The following is a 19,814-nucleotide window of genomic DNA, read 5'->3' as shown; positions in this document are numbered from 1 at the left end:
TACTTACTGTTTATATTAATAGAGTTAAAAATAAAACATGTTATTTACTCTTATTTAGTTCTGATTATTATTAGTTAAAGCATGACAGAGTATTTACAAACAAGCATAAGCAGTATAATCAAGAAAGTATAATTAGAAATAGCATTTGAAGAACTTATAAACTTTTACAAGAAATAAATATGTTATTATTCTACTAATGATATTTTCATTACTGTTCTCTCCCTGCCCTCCCCCACCCTTTATCCACTACATAATCTAAATAGAATGTCATTGTTTAAACAAAGAAAATAATAAAAGAAGAAGGAAAAAAAAAAGGTAAAGATAAAAAAATGTATCAAATTACTAACCTTACTTTTTTCAGAAAGAAAAACAAATCGAGTCACAGTCTGCCATTAAATCCTCAGGCATTTTGACTGGTTATGAAACAAAACATTTCTTTGCACATAGAGAATAACTTTGATTAAATCTTTTCCAAAATATTTGTGGCTTTCTGGAAATGCAGGAACTATATTCAAAAAGATTAATAATGAACTAAAATGATGAGAGAGAAAAAAACATATAACAAATCATTTGTTTTTAGTCTCTTCTTCTTCTCTGAAGTCTTCCAGGAAGCTTCAGTTGCCAATCTCTTTAATGAAGAACTAGCCCATTCCATTTCTTCTATTTTATCCAAAATCCTTTTTTCTTTGACAATCAGTAAAGCAGAGTCTAAATCATCGAAGACCTTAGGACCATCGGGAAGGAAGATTTTAAGCTTGGCAGGAAACAGAAGGTATGTTTTAAACTGTGCTTTTTTAAGCTCCCTTATTAGTGGCAGAAAAACTTTTCTTTTAGCAATTACCATGGAAGAATAGTCATTGTCAAAACGCACAGTTGTCTCATTAAACTTAACAGGAGCTTTAGCCCAAGCAGATTTAAGAACCATCTCTTTATCAAAAGATGATAGAAATCTAACTATAACTGATCTAGGATAGTTTTGTTAGAGTTAGTATTAGCTATAGATCTATGTGCTCTTTCGATACCAAAAGAGAATGCTTCTGGTAAATCTAAAGTTTTAGGGAGCCATGTTGTTAAAAAAGAAGTAATATTGTTACCTTCAATATTTTCTGGCAGTCCAAAAATCCTAATGTTATTACGCCTAGATCTATTTTCCAGGTCATCCAGCTTTGTTTGTAAATGTGTATTTTGTTTCAGCAGAAACTCAATGTTGATTTTCTGTTCTTGTATTTTATTTTCCATGTCATTCACAACTTCTTCTATGCCTGTCATCTGGATCTTCTGTTGTTGCAGGTCCATATGTAACAAGTCTATTTGTTTTGTAGTTTTTTCTATGAAAGTGTCTATTTTAGTATCCATTTTATCCATCTTAGCAGTAAGTTGCTGGACTATAATTATCAGAGACTGACGTTCTTTCTTGATGCTGGAGTCTTGAGAATTTGTCTTACTGGAACTCATTTCAGACTGATAAACTGACAGGAAAATTTCCAAAGTAATTTCTGACAGGAATATTATTAAGATTTCCTTTCTTTTTTAGATATAGTTCAAGAACTATATAAAACAAACATATTTAGAAAGAAAATTACTTCAAAAATTATTTTTTTAAGTAATTAATTCCTGTCAATGTAATGAAATTGGTGGAGCTGAAGAAATCTGCTGCTATCCTGTGTTCATCCTTGGCCACGCCCCTCAAAGACAGTTCTTGACACTACAGTATAAGTAAAAATGTATATTCACAAGGAAGTAGTATTGAAATATTTTACTCTTCCAGTTAAAATAGCTTACTGCCAACATTTTGCGATATCAGAAAGTTTGAAGAGCTAGGAAATTACTATTATTTGTCTTTATAATGATTATTAGACAGATGTTAGACTCTGCTTTATTTAATGAATTGTGACACATGTTTATGAGGAAAAGTGGACTCAATTGCTCACATTGGACTATGCATTCCTGGAAACTCAACTGAAATATCCCCAAAGTACGTGTGAACTTAAATGAAACTGCCTGATTAATAAGCATAACTTACTTTAACAACCTGAATCCATAAGCTATCTGCTCTCTGTATGCTACAGTATATATGTCACTTGCATATGACAGTCTCTAGAGCACATGAAAAAAATACATATTTTTGCAACATGCTATATTTGCACTAACCATACATTCTAATCTAACTCAACTGGCATGTTATTTATTTGAAACATCAGTCTAAGTATTAATTGTACCACTGAAATATTTTTGCCGTTTTGACAAAACAAAACCTGAATTGAAAAAGGAATGATTTGAAGAAGTGAAGTATTGTACAGATTTTAAAGACAGCTATTGACACTACAATATAAGTAGAAATGTATACATGCAAAAAAAATTAATTGCTTTACACTTTTAGTTAAAATAGCTTATTGTTAACATTTTGCTTTATCAGACAATTTAAAGAGCTAGGAAATTATTTCTAATTTGTCTTTATGTTTACTAAAGTTATGTTAGTCACTGACTTGTTTAATGGATTGCGAGTCATGTACAAGAAGAACTACTGAATGTTATTTCTGTTTACCTATGTTTGCTGAATTTCTTTTATTAGTACTGATTGAAAACAAGGGAAAGAAAGGGAAGGGAAATCTCTGTTTCTGGTCAAGGGAGGAGAGGCTTAAGAGAATTCTAACTGCCCTGAGAACTCTCTAAGATGCTCTAAACACTATTTGATTAATACTTACCTAAGGTAAGTCTTGATTACCATATGGGTACCTACACATTCATTCTAGACCTGATGGGATTACCTATTCTGGAAGCAGGAGGTGCCCTATGCAGGATGGGAATTGTCAGGGTGATGATAATTCATTCTTAGACTCTGCTTTGTAAATCTATAAATATGTAAAAGCACTACACACTAGAATGTAGGGCGCTTCTACTCAGAGTCAGGATACCACAGATAAGCCATGTCTTTTCATAAGTATAAGTTGAAGTTGGTGAGCTGAAGAGTGGGAAAGTAAGGAAGACAGTACACCTGCAGTAAATTCATATTTCATTGGTAATCACTCATTGTAACTAAATATTGGATATTTTCTAAGTCAACATAATAATTGTATACACTACTAACATTCCATCCTGAGATATAAAATACTATAGAATAATAATAGAATATAGAATTTCATATCTCTTTTAAGAAAATTCTCCATATAATAATTTAATATATGGAGCTCAGTTGATATTGTTGGTTAAAGGTATGAGTGATAATCCAATAGATCTATCTTTATCTATTGGATTAGGAATTACTTTCATTCCATGTTTAATTTCATATTTACTTTTGATACTTTAGAATTAAAGGACCACTACGGGCAAATGATGCAGAAAACATATATATTTTATCTTGCCATGATTTACTACACCTCCCAAAGCTGTCTGCAGCAAAATAAGTACTCATTCCTAATTTTATTTTGTTTTTACTCTTGTCTGCCCTCAAGGGGGCAGACATTGTGATTCCTTTGGAAAGCTAAATCTGTCTCAATGCACAGATTGTGAGAACAAATAGCCCTACCATTTGTTGTCAGACTAGACTTCCATTCACTTAGAATGGACCATCTGAAAAAAATGCCAAGTTTGAGAGTCTGCAGCTCATGTGTCATTAACTGGTATGTGCTGAGTTTTACAAATGTTACTAGAATAAAGCAGACTGGATTCATATTTTTTATGAATGTAATAAAATTAAATCATATTGGAATGGAATCAATATTTTTTTACAAGCTTTATTTAATGAATCCTTTACCTTAACTAAAGCACTGATTATACTAAATGTAAATGAAGGTCCCTACTTGAATAAGACAAATATGTATTTATTATGGGCAAATACTTACTATATCTAGGAAATGCGTAACCAGAAGGTGGGATTCAAATACACTCCCGACCTTGGAAGAATTCTACACTTTACTGAAGACAACTGCATCGATGGAAATAAAAATCAAAGTACTACGAATCTATCCCAGGCCATTGGTAAATAATCCTTGGAAGAAAGTTATATCTTTGTTGGACACTCTGCAATAATCAGTATTGTATCTCTGATAACTGATCTGTTAGTTCTATATTTAATAACATACAGTGTATATACTTGAAAGTCAGGCTATTGTAAATATTGTATATAGTTGTTTAAAATTATATTTAAAATATTATGTAAATGTTATTTTAATTGAAAATAAAAAAAAAAAAATTGAGGAAAATAAATGTATACTGTTCATACATGGATAATGTAGGTTTAACCAAGGCTGCTTCTGGTCATAACAGCAAATCATTATTAAACCCTGCATTACTCATACCACAGCATTATGTATTGCTCAACTTTGCTACACTCTTGTTTTAAGAACAGACTTACAATTCCAGGCAAATGCTTTGCAGAACTAAACTGTTTGAAATAATGTTAATAAGTGAATTAAAGAAAGACTCTTATAAATAAGCTAGCAGTACCTAACGCATATGGTTTAGATGGTGTTCACCTTGTCTGTTTTTGCCACTGATCAGCAGTGCAAAACAAACATGCATGCATTCTTACCAGCGTTCCAGTCTGTTTATTCACAGTAAAAGACACATTTTTAAACCGTGGATCATTTGATGCCTTATGTGGTAAGAGAATCCCATCTTTATACCAGTGGTATTCTGACAAGGGGGTGCCCTCATTCTCTTTACAAGTCAGCTCTACAACAGTTCCAGTCAAAACTGAGCTCGGGATTTCACACATGGGAACAGCTGGTGGCACTGAAACAAAAGAAATTTCTTGTTATTTTCTGTTTAAAACTGTACTTCACTGATTTCAGAAACAATAAATGCATTTATACTCATCGTATCCCAATATTCCATGTGCTACGCAAACTGTAACAAAATTAATTTAAACTAGGGCACAGCAAATTACTATACAATAAAAAATCTTTACATTTACAACAGATGAAATAAGAGCGCATCATATTCTACAACTTCAGATTTGTGTCGATCAGATATACTTTACTCATAGTACTGAATACAAGACTAAACTACCTCTTCAACAGGAATAAATGCTAGCATACTTAATTTCACTCAACTACTTAACTGTCTGAAGTTAGTGTGCATACTGCCTGAACAGTGAGATCAGAAATTACCATGTTGGAAAAGCTACACAAATGCTGATCTTCAGCTCTGCACTACCAAAATATCTGCCCTGCACAACAGAACAGTAAGGCTTATATGGATACCGATTTTGCAGTATGAGCTCTTGATTTGGATGATTATTTACAGCTGCATGTTTGGATTCCAGAGTGAGACAAATGTAAAAAGAGGAAAAAATGAAAATTTGACTGCTGACACGATCTACATTTATTTGTTCTATAACTTTGCTTTTGATGTTTCCAAGGAACAAAAGCACAAACTCTGATTAGGGAACCTTCTTTTGGGCGGCTGCAGTATTTAACAGCCTACAAGAAGGCTTGCGGCTTTCAGCAAGACTCCACAGTGATCATGCAACTTCATTACCAAACTAAACAATGGGTACTGAGCACTGATATCTTAGCAGATGCAGATTAACTATGTACTCCGTGATCAGCTGTGTACTAGTGACAAGACACTATTTTTCTGTGTTCTCTAATTTTTGTCTGGATCTTAATTTCTACCTGATAGCGGTTTCTTTCTCATTTTACCGCCACACATCATTACCAGTTTGTGCTGAAGCTGGATTGCAGCAGTGACATTTAACACCGTCAAAAACATTTTGCACACAAACTAGGTCATGACCTCACAAAGTTTAAGCATTCAGTTTAAAAGCTTGTGATTGGCCATTTACTAAATTATGCAAAGGAAGCTGTATGAAATTGGTGAATTATAACTGATGGAATCCATCTTTTGAAGAGACTACTGAGCCATAGGTGCGCCTTAAGTTAATCATATAGGTGGCTTACTTTATAAACGCACAGTAAATGAATTCTGGTTGTGCCAGTCTGGCCTGGCTGGTTCATATGTTCTTGCTACGCTTACAGCCAAGGAGTCCGTTGAGAAGCTGAGCCACATCAGCCAACACTGGTGGGGGACAAAATGTCCCCATTTAGTAGACGTTGATCACAAATTTTCACTGGAGATTTATGGAGACTCATCCAGTTTTCCAGACTGGGTTTACAGGTTGCTACGGAAGCATTCTGCTTGACAGATACAGTCAGCTTATTCCAGAAATGGGGGATACGATGATTTAGTTATGTGTCATCCTATCTGGTGTTGTTGATATGGTAGTATAGGTTTAGGGTTCTACAGCATGTTTGCTTTACCAATAATTCTATTTAAGTGAAGGAGTTCAAAGTACTGGGTTGTTCACAGCATGGAGTGCTAAGCAGAGATCAACCCTTAAAGAGTCTGTATGACAACAACTTTAATCAGAGTAGAGAAGGGTACTGAAACTGGAGACATTTTTGATTATGAAACACTGAAGTCTCATAAGCTGGTTTAGATGCTTAGCGGGGTACATACCAAACGATACATTAAATTCAATAATAGGCCTAATAAGGGATAAACAAAGTAAACCTATTGCTTCTTTTAAGGTATTTCCTCATGGTCCAAAGGATAAGTTGTACAAGGCAGGAGGACTTTTTAGCCAACCCAGAGATGTGGTGGTCAAAGAAGAGTCTACTACCAACACACACAACCAAAATCCCTATGACCGTGTCAAACTTAAGTGGAATGTTATCTATTAAATAACCAGTAGTGATGCAATATTTACCAAAGGAAACCATGTTGCATTTCTTGGTGCTAAGGGTAAGCCTCTGAGTAAAACACCAAGCATTTGTTTGGTCTTGCTTTTGCTTAGTATCAGAATAGAACTTGCTAACTATCCCCAGTTTGCAATCATTAGCAAACCTGGTAAGCCATAATTACTTGAAATTAGCTTTTATGTCAGAGAAATACATATACCAAACAGGAGGTAACCCATACTAGAACACTGTGTAACACAACTGGTGACACTTTTCTATATAGCAAATACTCTTGCCTTTAATGGTGTGGATTTTGTCAGACAGACAATTACATATCCAGTGAACTATGTATGGGTTAAAGCTGGGTAGGGAGAGTTGGCCATAGTCCAAGCATGGAAGATACTGTCAAAGCCCTTGACAAGGTCCAGATAAATAGTGTGGACTATAGGCCCCTTATCATTGGCCTCTGTAGCTCTTTCAAATAACTAAACCAAATTTTGAAGGCACAACCTCCCTTTTACAAATCCAAACTGGTGTGCATACAGTGATGTTAAGACTACTTATATTGTTTATTAGTTCACGTATATCATATTCCATAGTCTTGCAAATAACACTAGCTAGAGTAACAGGCCTATAATTCTGAGAGTCAACGGAGGGACCACTTTTATGCAAGGGCACCACAACTGCCATTCTTCACACCTTTGGGTGTAACCAGTTGAGGAGCTCAGGTTGAAGAGCTGATGGAAGGTTTTTGCTAGGTGAGACTTTCACTTCTCAGCAGACATTCAGGGATATTGCCAGGACCCATGACAGTAGTATTTATATTTTTTGCAAAGTACTAAAAAGACTTATTCCAAACTGATCTGGGGGGGGGGTTGCAGGTGATGGGGGAATGCAGGAAGCAGATAGTACAGAGGGGGAAAGGAAGATGGAATTTATCCACAACAATATTAACATCCTCAAAGTCAGAGAAGAAGGTACCACTGAAGTTACATTCAGTACAGAATTATAGGTTACTTCTAAGATTCTTAATAAAGCTGAAGACAACAATAGTTGTCTTCTGAATTAGTTGCAACCCTAAGTTTATAGCTGGCTTTGCATTTCCTAATGGTAATCTTGACAGACTGGCTTACCAGCTTTAAATCCTTTTTATAATGATGAAGTGAACATCTTTTCATGATGGCAAGGAGTGTTTTCTTTTTATTATACAGTTTGTTGATGTGGTAGCTTTACCTTATGAGTTAAGTTTTAAAGCTGTTATTATGCTTACAGTGGACTGGTAGTGATGCTTCAATGCATCTACCCAAGAGGAAGTAAAATTCAGGGAAGCCAGCAGCCTCATTTACAAGGTTTGAGAAGTTATACCATTTGCGATTACCAATAAAACCAGTAAATAGTAAATAATTGGTTGTTGAGTCATCCTTAAGTACAGGAGTGTTATAAGGGGCTGAAAAGCTGGTTTTCATACAGAAGATCACAGTGGAATTGTCAGATTTCATTAAGGAAGGGGTAACAAACAGGGTGGTGCAACTGGCAAAAATATTTGTAAGGACAAGATCAAGAAGATTAACCTCTGGTAGGTAGCAGGACAATGTTGTCAATTGTACTGGCACATATGCAATCCAGAAAACTCTGGGCATGTTTGTTATTGGTAGTTTATGCTTGTTAGTATACGTGCAGACGGACAGATAGTTTTTTTTTACACTCTGCCTACGTACCCCTCCTGACTCTCCTGGAATTTTTCCAGTTAAAGGCTGGAGATGGCAAGGAGATCAAGGTGTCCTGGCATCCATGTCAGACTACTGGTGTGGGAGTGTTATGCTTCCCTTCCCAGTGCACATGCAAAGTAACTCCCTGTGGGTAGCATGTGCAATGAGCAAACAGCATGCAGAACTGCCCTTCAACTTGGTAACAAGTTGATGTCAGTAAGGCACGCCATACTATCCTCAGGAGTACTTTACTATGGTTTCCCTGGCCTCTGCCAGGGACATCTGACTACAAGTGCCCAGTGCAAATATCCCTCCCTCCTTGTCCTTCCAGGATGAGCACACCCATCCTTCCCTGCTAGCACCTCTGATATCCAAGCCAATAACTGAACTTGGGTAACCTGAGCCCCAGCCTGAGCTTCATCCATCTATGCCACTGCACTGGCTCTGTTAATGTGCAGACACATGAAGTCATCCATAAAAAGGATACTTGGTTTGACTGTTAACATTTCTAACTGGTTAACGTGTTTTGCAGGCTCTTAAGGCTTCACAGATGTGAATCTTAATTTGTCTGTAATAAACCACAAGTAGCACAAACACGAACTGTAGAAAAAACAAAAGGAGAGACAAACTCGACAAATCTACAGCAACTAGTTTAATAATAAGCTTAGCGCTTTCATCCACTTATAATAAGTAGACTTCATCAGACAAATGATTTAAGGAAATTACATCACTTTAACAAAAAGAATATGACATCACATCCTGGTCCATTTAGTCCCTTCCTTAAAATGTTAATATACTTAAACAAATATGTACTGTTGAATAATAAATATACATGTATGTGTGTATACGCACTTACATGTTGAAAATACTAATGTACAAAACATCATCTTTCTAAGGATTTCAATTTCAATAAACATTTCACATTACAACTTTCATTCAAACCAAGGAAACTAAAAGCATTCAGTAATAACTGCCAGTTAAGTGCCTTTTCCTCTAAAACTTCCCATACTTTGGAACAAACTATTCATCTATATCAAACAAAGCTCCTCATTAGCACTCTTCAAGAAAAATCTTGATGATTGGATGGGAAATAGGAAATTCATCCTGGGGATTACTTCTGTGGCTCTGCTCAACAGTGGCACTTAAAAATAATTTTCCTGGGTGGAGAAAGCCAGGGTACCTTTTTGGCTAGGCTTAAATAGGCCCTAGGGCTAATAGCCTAGTACCTACCTATGAAATAAGTGACCAAGGACCTCCCCAAATGTCAGTAGGAAGTTGTTCCAAGACCAAAAAATAGAACATATGCCCTAAATTACTAGAAATGTGTCTAGCTAGGGCATTTGTAGGATTTTGTTTCTCAATGTTACATAAATGCTCATAAATATGTTGTTTTATCTGTCTTTCGGTCTTGCCTACATAAAAAACATTCACATTTTTAGCACATAGCCAGTCAGATCACTCCTTTTGTTTCACAATTAAATTTGCCCACTACAGAAAAATGTCTGTTAAAAACTTTTTTACCTACTTTAATGTACTTGCAGAAGTTACATCTTCCGCATTTGTACATCCCAGGATTATTAACATATTTTTTAGTTGGCCCTTCTAATAAACTTTTCAAATTAAATCCTCTCTTGAATGTCACTCTAGGCTTCTCACCTAACTTGAGACGGACAGAGTTGTCTGCTGTAATTAAATACCAATTCTTTAGGATAATCCCTTTCAATATGGGAGCATTGACCGAATAAGGAGTAATGAAGGTTGTGTTAAAATTGGCAACTGCATTTGAGTTCACAACAAGCTCTTCAATATCCATGTATGGTCTGGTAAGTTGAATCTAGACCATTCTACTACCATCCAGAATGGGTTTAAAAAGACCCATTCTTCTCTTCCATGTAACTTCAGTGGTTACATCATTCACTAGGGAAACTGGGTATGCTCATTTTAAAAACATTTCCTTGAGTAGGTCACACTCTGAAATAAAGGATGTTTCTAAGGAGGACATTCTAGCCGCTCTTACTACCTGACCTTTGATGATGACCTTCTTTTGGTGTTGTGGGTGGGAGCTATCATAGTGTAAAAAAAACTGTTTGAATATGTTGGTTTCCTGTATACATTTGCCAAATATCTCTTATTAAGAGTGTCTTTTGTAATAAGGACATATAGGAAAGGAATGGTATCACAGCTAAACTGAAAATTAAAATTCAAAACATCAGTTAAAGTAGAAATATACTCTACGAATTCTTCAGCTACAATCCAGTCAACTTAAATAGTATGAAGATGTCATCCAAATAACGGGTGTACCATCTTATGTTTGAACTGATCACATTTAAATAAATAACTCCTTTCCCAGTAAGCAAGTACACAGTTGGCAAAGCTCCCACCACACGAGGACCCCATGGCCACTCCCGACTTCTGTAAATAAAAATTGTTGAATAGAAAAAAATTGTTGGAAAGCACTATACCTAAAAAAATTCTATTAAATAAATTTCATCATCATCAACACCTTTACTGAACAAAAAATCTCTCACCCAGTTCAGACCTAACTCCTGGGGGATCACAGTGTACAAATGTTTAATGCCCATCATGAAAAAATTCAAAGTCTCATCAAATCTAAGTGAATTCAAGTGTTTCAAAAAATGCCATGAATCACGGCAAATTTAGTATTCAAGTTCCAAAAACATTTTTAACTTGTCAACAAGTTTGGCACAAGTGTAAGTTATTGAGTTTCTGCCGTTAACAATCGGGCATGGGGGGTTGTTGATGTCCTTATGTATCTTTGGGAGGGCAAAAAAGTGGGTATCTTAGGGGATGGCATACTCAAATAATTGTAAGTATTAATATTAATAGTTCTTTCAATGAACAAATCATTAAGTAATGATCTGATTTGTTGGTGGACCCCACTGTCTTCGTTCAAAGATACTTTAATATAAGACTCAGTCTCCAACAAAAGTGCCACTCTGTTGTTGTAATCCTCCTCATCCATAAACACCAACCCTCCCCCCACTTATCAGGTTTCATTACCCGAATGCTGTGTGCCCTTAAGGTGTCTAATACTTGTCATTCATTACTAGTGAGGTTACAATTATCCTCCTTTACAAAGGTGTTGGAACTGTTCCAACTGTGACGAAAATCAATTTCACACATTTTCTCAAAGAACATTAAAGTAGGGTGAATTGGTGGATTGAAAACACTAGATACCCTTACTTCATCATTGTTCAAACTGCTGTTACCAAAAAATAGTTTTAAATTCAGTTTGCATAAAAAAAGTTTAAAATCAATAAGTGTTGTAGTCAGATTTGCACACCTGCTGGGTACAAAAGATAAACCCTTTGATAAAACATCCACTAGACTTTGAGTTACAGGGTAAGAAGAAAAATTATAAATGTTAAAGTCCCTTGTGGAATTAATAACAATGGTGGGATTGGAAACAGTAAGATTTAAAGTGTTCTCAAGTTCAACAGTCATCTCCCTGACGGTTCTGTCTCTTCTGTCGACTATTTTGGCGTCTGTTCCTCCCTTGGTTGGAAAAATCTCAGAGTTCAGGAGGATTAATGGACTGCTGTCTCTCCCTGATATGTTCACTGCATCTTGGTGGTGTTGAAGGTCTTAGGCCATCATTCCATCCTGCCACATCTGTATCCAAAACCTCTGTTGTCTGATTAATAACAGTATTGAACAGGGAACTATTTTGAGAATGAGAGGGGGGAGGATATGCCATACCATTCTCGTATTCCCTTTTATCTCTGGCCAGTTTTTTTAGTTTAGTTTCCCTAAGTTTGTTCAAACTGGTATCAATACTGTTGAAGATGTGGTAGAAATTGTACTTATATCTTAAAAAGTCAGAATCAGTTTTAATGGTCCTAAGTTCTTAAGCTCAATAGTTAATATCTCTATTTGACTGCCGTAATCTTTAACTAAAAGTTCTAAAAATTGGCAGCCCTGTTTGTCAAATAAATGCAGCAGCTCACAGTGAAAGGAGGAGTTTTTGACTAACCCTTTTGGGTACCCCCACTCTCTTAGTCCCTTTGGGATGTGTTTCCTCTGTAAACACTCTCGGAGGTAAGCAACATCCAATTGCAATTTTTTACATTTACAAAGCTTGCCATCAAAAGTTTTTAAATTGTCAACAATAGAGGTGTGGTTATTTGCATTACCTGAATCCACATTTTGAAGCAGTGTTTCATTCGCAGAAGACCCGTTAAAAAGCAGATGCATCGGTTTGTTCGGCATCTCATTTAATGAAGGAATACCCACACTCAAAGGGGTGTTCGAAATTTTCAAAATGTTAGATGACAACTCCATTCTGTTGACGTTCAGAGCATTCAAAGCTGTCATGTTGGAGGAAACCGCAGTCTCTGACATCCGCCCACAGGAAGGAACCAAAGAAGTTGAAAAAGTGGGGGGACCAGTGATGCCAAGAGTCGGACCTTGATTGACATTAAGATGTTGTCCGTTATTTAAACTTCCCGAAACAGTCAGAAGTCCATTTTCAACACGTCTGGATAATACATGCACCCTGTTGGTTAATTGTAAAATGAGTTGAGTGAGAGTTCCAATACTTATTTCCCCACTCGACTGGGGAACAACTGGAGAAAAAGGTTGAGAAAGTGGAGTCTTCTCTTCTGCCATCTCCATAACAATGACCAAACTGGGTAAACCACAAGTAGCACAAACACGAACTGTAGAAAAAACAAAAGGAGAGGCAAACTCGACAAATCCACAGCAAATGGTTTAATAATAAGGTTAGCACTTTTGTCCACTTATAATAAGTAAACTTCATCAGACAATTGATATAAGGAAATGACATCACTTAAAAAGAATATGACATCACATCCTGGTCCGTTTAGCCCCTTTTTTAAAATGTTAATATACTAAACCCTTCTGGTTTGTTCACATCACAGTATCTTAATGTAGCTGGGGTGGCAATTTTCTGCCCAACGTCATCAAATGCCTTCTTCTGGTGCTGTTCCAACCATGACCATGCAACATTTTTGCGAGTGAACTCTCTTAAAGTTGCTGTCAACTCACTGAAGTCTGGTATAAATTTGCCTAAATAGTTGACCATACCCAGAAAATGCTGTAAAGCTTGCACATTATCTGGCGCTGACATTTCAAGAATAGTTGCTTGCTTGGTGGGTCTGGTCTCAAACATGTACTTGTAAACAAATGACCTACGTATGTAACTTCTGGAAGTCTGCATTTGCACTTTAGAGGATTGAGCTTCAAGTTTATTTCACGTGCTCTGTCTACAACTTTGACGTTTCTGTCATGCTCTGCTTCACCATTGGCTCCAACCAATAGATCGGACAGTATTATGGCAGAAGGATAACCTGAAAAAATTTGTTTCATTGTACACTGGAAGACTTCACTTGCAGACTTTATTCCAAATGGCATCCTTAGAAAACTGTAACTGTCAAATGGAGTACCAAAAGTAGGTAGAAATGAGGATTTGCGATCCAGTATCACTTGCCAAAATGAACTCTTTGCATCTAAAACAGAAAATACACTGCCATTCAGTATTAGAGCTGCAACCTCTTCGACTGTGCACATTGGATGACACTGTCTTTTTAAAGCTTTGTTCAAATCTCTTGGGTCAATGCATACTCTGATTTTGTCTGAGCCTTTTTTGTGAGTGGCTACCATGGACGACATCCATTCAGTTGGTTTTGTGACTGGACAAGTCACACCTTGCTGCACCATTTTATCCAGCTGAGCCTTAACTTTATCTTGCACAGCTATTGGAACTCTTCTTGCTAATCTGACTACTGCAGTGACTTCTGGGTCTAACTTCATGGAGTACACAACTGGAAATTTGCCTAATTTGTCACTGAAAACATCAGCATACTCTGAGATAATGGCTTCTGAAAAATTAGAACTTGGAAATGCACTTATGTGATGAACTTCTTTAGCAAAAAAAAAAGAAGATTCATTCTTAAATTATCTGTGAGACACAGATTGCACTGGCCTTTGGACTACATAGAATAACAAATTGTAACAGTTCTTGGCCAAACAACATGAAAGTATCACTGAACCTTCAGTTTGAATTTCTTCACCTCGATAAGTAACAAGTCTCGCACTACTGGATATATTGAGTTGGTCGTTTGTTCTCACTCTAGCAAATGTGTCTGCTGATATAATATTACACTTTGAACCAATGTCTGCTTTGAGCTCTGTGGATCTTCCATTAATCCAGACAGTACAAAACACTTCACTTCTTGTTAATAAGTGTACTGCATCAACTCTTTCACTAATCACTGATACACCATTTACATAGAAAGCTGACTGCTTCGGCTCTACTTGGTCAACTTGCTTTTTTGTGCGACCTTTCTTTACAACTGTGGGAGACTTACTTGATTTGCAAAAATTTTGGAATTTTTTTTTTTTATATATATATACACGTGTGACATTGTTGACCAAATGCTATGCACTTTTCTCTTTTAGACTCATGGTTCGCACTGCAATTGCGACAGTTAATAAAGCTAGACTTGGGTTTTGCTGATTCATGCTTGTAATGCACTGAGCTGGCACTGGAGCTTGCACCTTTCTTGGAACTTTCAAGAAAACCTCGTGGCTTCTTTGGAAACCCTATAGATGCCACATACTTAGGCCTACTCTTATTTGCCATGTGTTGCATACTATCTACATGTACTCTGGAGCCAACTGAAACCATGCTCAAGGATACTTGTGTGCTTTTCTGTAACTTCATTGATTTGACAAATCTCTATGGCCTTGCTCAACATTAAATCACTGTCACAAAGTAAAATCTTTGTCACAACAGCACTGTTGATACCACATACAAGCCTGTCCTTTCTCAACTCCTCTTTTAAATCACCAAACCGATACATTTTAGCTCTGTTTCTCAAGTCAGTTATATAAACTGCAAATGTTTCACTTGGTTTCTGATCTCTTGTGTAAAACAAATGCCTCTCTAATGTAATATTCGTCTGGGGGGTTACACATTTCTCTGAACTTGCACTTCAAACACTCAGGGTCTTCCATTGATTCAGCTTGTACAACAATATGGTGGTCTGCACCTTCTCCTTCATTCAGCTTGTACAACAATATGGTGGTCTGCACCTTCTCCTTCATACACTGCTGGTGCATACACAAACAAACGCTCCCTTTCTATGGCCTCTGACCCTGCTAGGTTTAGCAAAATGAATGCCCTTGTGCGTGCATCTGTATCTGCATAAGCTGCTTGCATAAAAATATTGTACTCTTGCTTAAATATTCTCCAGTTCTCTGCAATATTCTGATCAAATACAAGTGGTAGGCGTTTTCAAAATCCGTCTGCCATATTAACACATACCAGCGAAGGGCTGTGTAGTAGAAAACAAATATTTACTGTTGAATAATATATATGTGTGTTTGTGTGTATATACATGCTTACATGTTGAAAATACTAATTTAAAAAAAATCTTTCTAAGGATTTCAATTTCAATAAACATTTCACATTACAACTTTCATTCAAACCAGGGAAACTAAAAGCATTCAGTAATAGAGAAATAGAACATGTGCCCTACATTACTAGAAATGTGTCTAGCGAGTGCATTTGTAGGATTTTGTTTCTCGATGTTATACATATATGTTAATAATCTTGGGATGTACAAAATCGAAATTGTCGACAGAAGAGACAGAACCGTTGGGGAGATGACTGTTGAACTTGAGAACACTTTAAATCTTACTGTTTCCAATCCCACCATTGTTATTAATTCCACAAGGGACTTTAAAATTTATAATTTTTCTTCTTACCCTGTAACTCAAAGTCTAGTGGATGTTTTATCAAAGGGTTTATCTTTTGTACCCAGCAGGTGTGAAAATTTGGCTAAAACACTTACTGATTTTATTTTTTTTTTACGTAAACTGAATTTAAAACTATTTTTTGGTAACAGCAGTTTGAACAATAATGAAGTAAGAGTATCTAGTGTTTTCAATCCACCACTTCACCCTACTTTAATGTTCTTTGAGAAAATGTGTGAAACTGATATTCGTTAGAGTTGGAACAGTTCCAACACCTTTGTAAAGGAGAATAATTGTAACCTCACTAGTAATGAACGACAAGTATTAGACACCTTAAGGGCACACAGCATTCGGGTAATGACACCTGATAAGGGGGGAGGGTTGGTGTTTATGGATGAGGAGGATTACAACAACAGAGTGGCACTTTTGTTGGAGGCTGAGTCTTATATTAAAGTATCTTTGAACGAAGTCAATGGGGTCCACCAACGAATCAGATCATTACTTAATGATTTGTTCATTGAAAGAACTATTAATATTAATACTTACAATTATTTGAGTATGCCAGCCCCTAAGATACCCTGTTTTTTGCCCTCCCAAAGATACATAAGGACATCAACAACCCCCTCCCCCCATGCCAAATTAACGGCAGAAACTCAGTAACTTATGCTACTGCAAAACTTGTTGACAACAAGTTAAAAAAGTTTTTGGAACTTAAATACCAAATTTGCCATGATTCATGGCATTTTCTGGAACACTTGAATTCACTTAGCTTTGATGAGACTTAAAATTTTCTCACTGTGGACATGATTTGTACACTGTGATCCCCCAAGAGTTAGGTCTGAGCTGGGTGAGAGATTTTTTGTTCAGTAAAGGTGTTGACAATGATTAAATTTATTTAATAGAATTTCTTTTAGATATATTACTTTCCACCAACTTTTGTCTATTCAACAACAATTTTTATTTACAGAAGTCTGGAGTGGCCATGGGGTCTCCATATGGTGGGAGCTTTCCTAACTGTGTACTTGCTTACTGGGAAAGGAATTATTTATTTAAATGTGATCAGTTCAAACATAAGATACAATGATGCACCTGTATTTGGATGACATCTTCATACTATTTAAGGGTGACCGGATTGCAGCTGAAGAATACATTTCTACTTTAACTGATTTTTTTTGAGTTTTACTTTTCAGTTCAGCTGTGATACCATTCATTTCCTAGATGTCCTTATTACAAAGGACACTTTAATAAGAGATATTCTAAAGACATGCGTCTGGAGCATTTCTCCCCGGGCCTCCGCTGAAATCAGGATCTGTGGAACCTAGTCGGACTTTCCTGGTCAACAAATGTTAAATAAATAAAAAAATAAAAATAAATAAATATTTGGCAAGTGTATACAGGAAACCAATGTATTCGAACAGTTTTTTACACTATGATAGCTCCCACCCACAACACCAAAAGAAGGTCATCATCAAAGGTCAGGTAGTAAGAGCGGCTAGAATGTCCTCCTTAGAAACATCCTTTATTTCAGAGTGTGACCTACTCATGGAAATGTTTTTAAAAAGAGCATACCTGGTTTCCCTAGTGAATGATGTAACCACTGAAGTTACATGGAAGAGAAGACTGGGTCTTTTTAAACCCATTCTGGATGGTAGTAGAATGGTCGAGATTCAACTTACCAGACCATACATGGGTATTGAAGAGCTTGTTGTGAACTCAATGCAGTTGTCGATTTCAACACAACCTTCATCACTCCTTATTCGGTCAATGCTCCCATATTGAAAGGGATTATCCTAAAGAATTGGTAATTAATTACAGCAGACAACTCTGTCCGTCTTAAGTTAGGCGAGAAGCCTGGAGTGACATTCAAGAGAGGTTTTAATTTGAAAAGTTTATTAGAAAGGCCAACTACAAAATATGTTAATAATCCTGGGATGTACAAATGTGGAAGATATAACTTCGGCAAGTACATTAAAGTAGGTAAAAAGTTGTTAACATACATCATTTTTCTATAGCGGCAAATTTAATTGTGAAACAAAAGGAGTGATCTACCTATGTGCCAAAAAAGTGAATGTTGTTATGTAGGCAAGACCGAAAGACAGATAAAACAATGTATTTATAATGATTTATATAACATTGAGAAATAAAATCCTACAAATGCCCTAGTTAGACACATTTCTAGTAATGTAGGGCACATGTTCTATTTTTCAGTCTTGGAACAATTTCCTATTGACATTCGGGGAGGTCCTTGGCCACTTACTTTAGAGGAAAAGGAGCTTAACTGGCAGTTATTACTGAATGCTTTTAGTTTCCCTGATTTGAATGAAAGTTGTAATGTGAAATGTTTATTGAAATTGAAATCCTTAGAAAGATGATGTTTTTAAATTAGTATTTTCAACATGTAAGCGTGTATACACACATACATATATACTTATTATTCAACAGTACATATTTGTTTTAGTATATTAACATTTTAACGAAGGGACTAAATGGACTAGGATGTGATGTCATATTCTTTTTTTTATTTAAGTGATGTAATTTCCTTAAATCATTTGTCTGATGAAGTTTACTTATTATAAGTGGATGAAAGCGCTAACCTTATTATTAAACCAGTTGCTGTGGACTTGTCGAGTTTGCCTCTCCTTTTGTTTTTTCTATTATTTGTCTGTAATACGATTGACTTTGAATATACCTAGGTCTTCAACCAGTCCTTGATATGCATTATGTGAAATCTGCTGTAGGACAACATGGTTATGAATAAATACAGATACTCCCTCAAAGATACTGAGAGATCTGAATGCATGACAGGCATACTACCCTGAAAAACAAATAATGCTGTCACTACATTAGAACCAAGTTTCTGTAATTACACAAATGCTGATGTCTTTGAGGGTAAGGAAGGCCTCAGGTTCGCAGAGTTTATTGTTAAGGCTTATGACACTTAACAATACTACCTTGACATCATTCAGATTGGAGTTTGCTATGTTGGGATATCCATTAGGTAAACTATTCCTAAAAATGCGCTATTCAGGTAGCAAAAGTAATAGCCATTATGCAAAAACCAAGGGGTAAAAGATGTAGACCCATCCCTGGCAAAGCAGGTAGGTCTACTGACTATTTCATCACTTGCAGACGTATGCTGAATACCTCTAAGATGCCAATCTACTAGCCATTTACTGAAGACAATTATTCTGCCCTTGAATTTAGTCATCATTTTTACTGATGGTAGGGTGTTTCATAATGACTGGTCTCTCCCCTCTCTGAAGACATAATCAAAGAGCTCAACAATATCTCTATGCAGCTACATCAGGTTGGAACACTAAGATCTTTCTCCCCCATGTGGGCAACTACAAGACCATTGCTGTATCTGGGACAGTGTAGGGACCCAACAGCCCTACTTGCATGTTTAACCAGTGCACCAGAGAGGCAGATGTCACTCTACACTTTACCAACCTGGTAAGTGTTGTGTAAGTTTTACAATGGAGTCAACAATGACACAGACATTTCTGAGATGCACTATGGTGTTTATGGGACCTTAACGGAACATGCTTGCAGTATAGATGACTCCAAGTAACAGCATGTATGGGTGCACATGTGGGTGTGGTGTTAGTATTTGGTTCAAAAGTAAACTACAGTCTAGATAACAATCGTCCGACCGGTACTTGCGAACTGCTTCTGCTTCAGG

General features: G+C 36.3%; 1 protein-coding gene across 2 annotated transcripts in view; it reads right to left on the bottom strand.

The window, feature by feature from the left end:
- Positions 1-19,814, bottom strand: part of JAM2 (junctional adhesion molecule 2) — an 844,759-nt gene that overhangs the window by 422,091 nt on the left and 402,854 nt on the right. For both annotated transcript variants that reach the window (XM_044071361.1, XM_044071360.1), the window contains exon 5: positions 4,532-4,734. In XM_044071361.1, coding sequence (XP_043927296.1) covers positions 4,532-4,734 — 203 coding nt within the window. The remainder of the gene's footprint in view (positions 1-4,531; positions 4,735-19,814) is intronic.

Source organism: Protopterus annectens, chromosome 5.part0 (genome assembly GCF_019279795.1).
Source record: "Protopterus annectens isolate FY-2018-M chromosome 5.part0, PAN1.0, whole genome shotgun sequence".
Classification (NCBI taxonomy): domain Eukaryota; kingdom Metazoa; phylum Chordata; order Ceratodontiformes; family Protopteridae; genus Protopterus; species Protopterus annectens.
The sequence above is the reverse complement of the archived record's forward strand: the minus strand, read 5'-3'. Positions and strand labels throughout refer to the sequence as shown.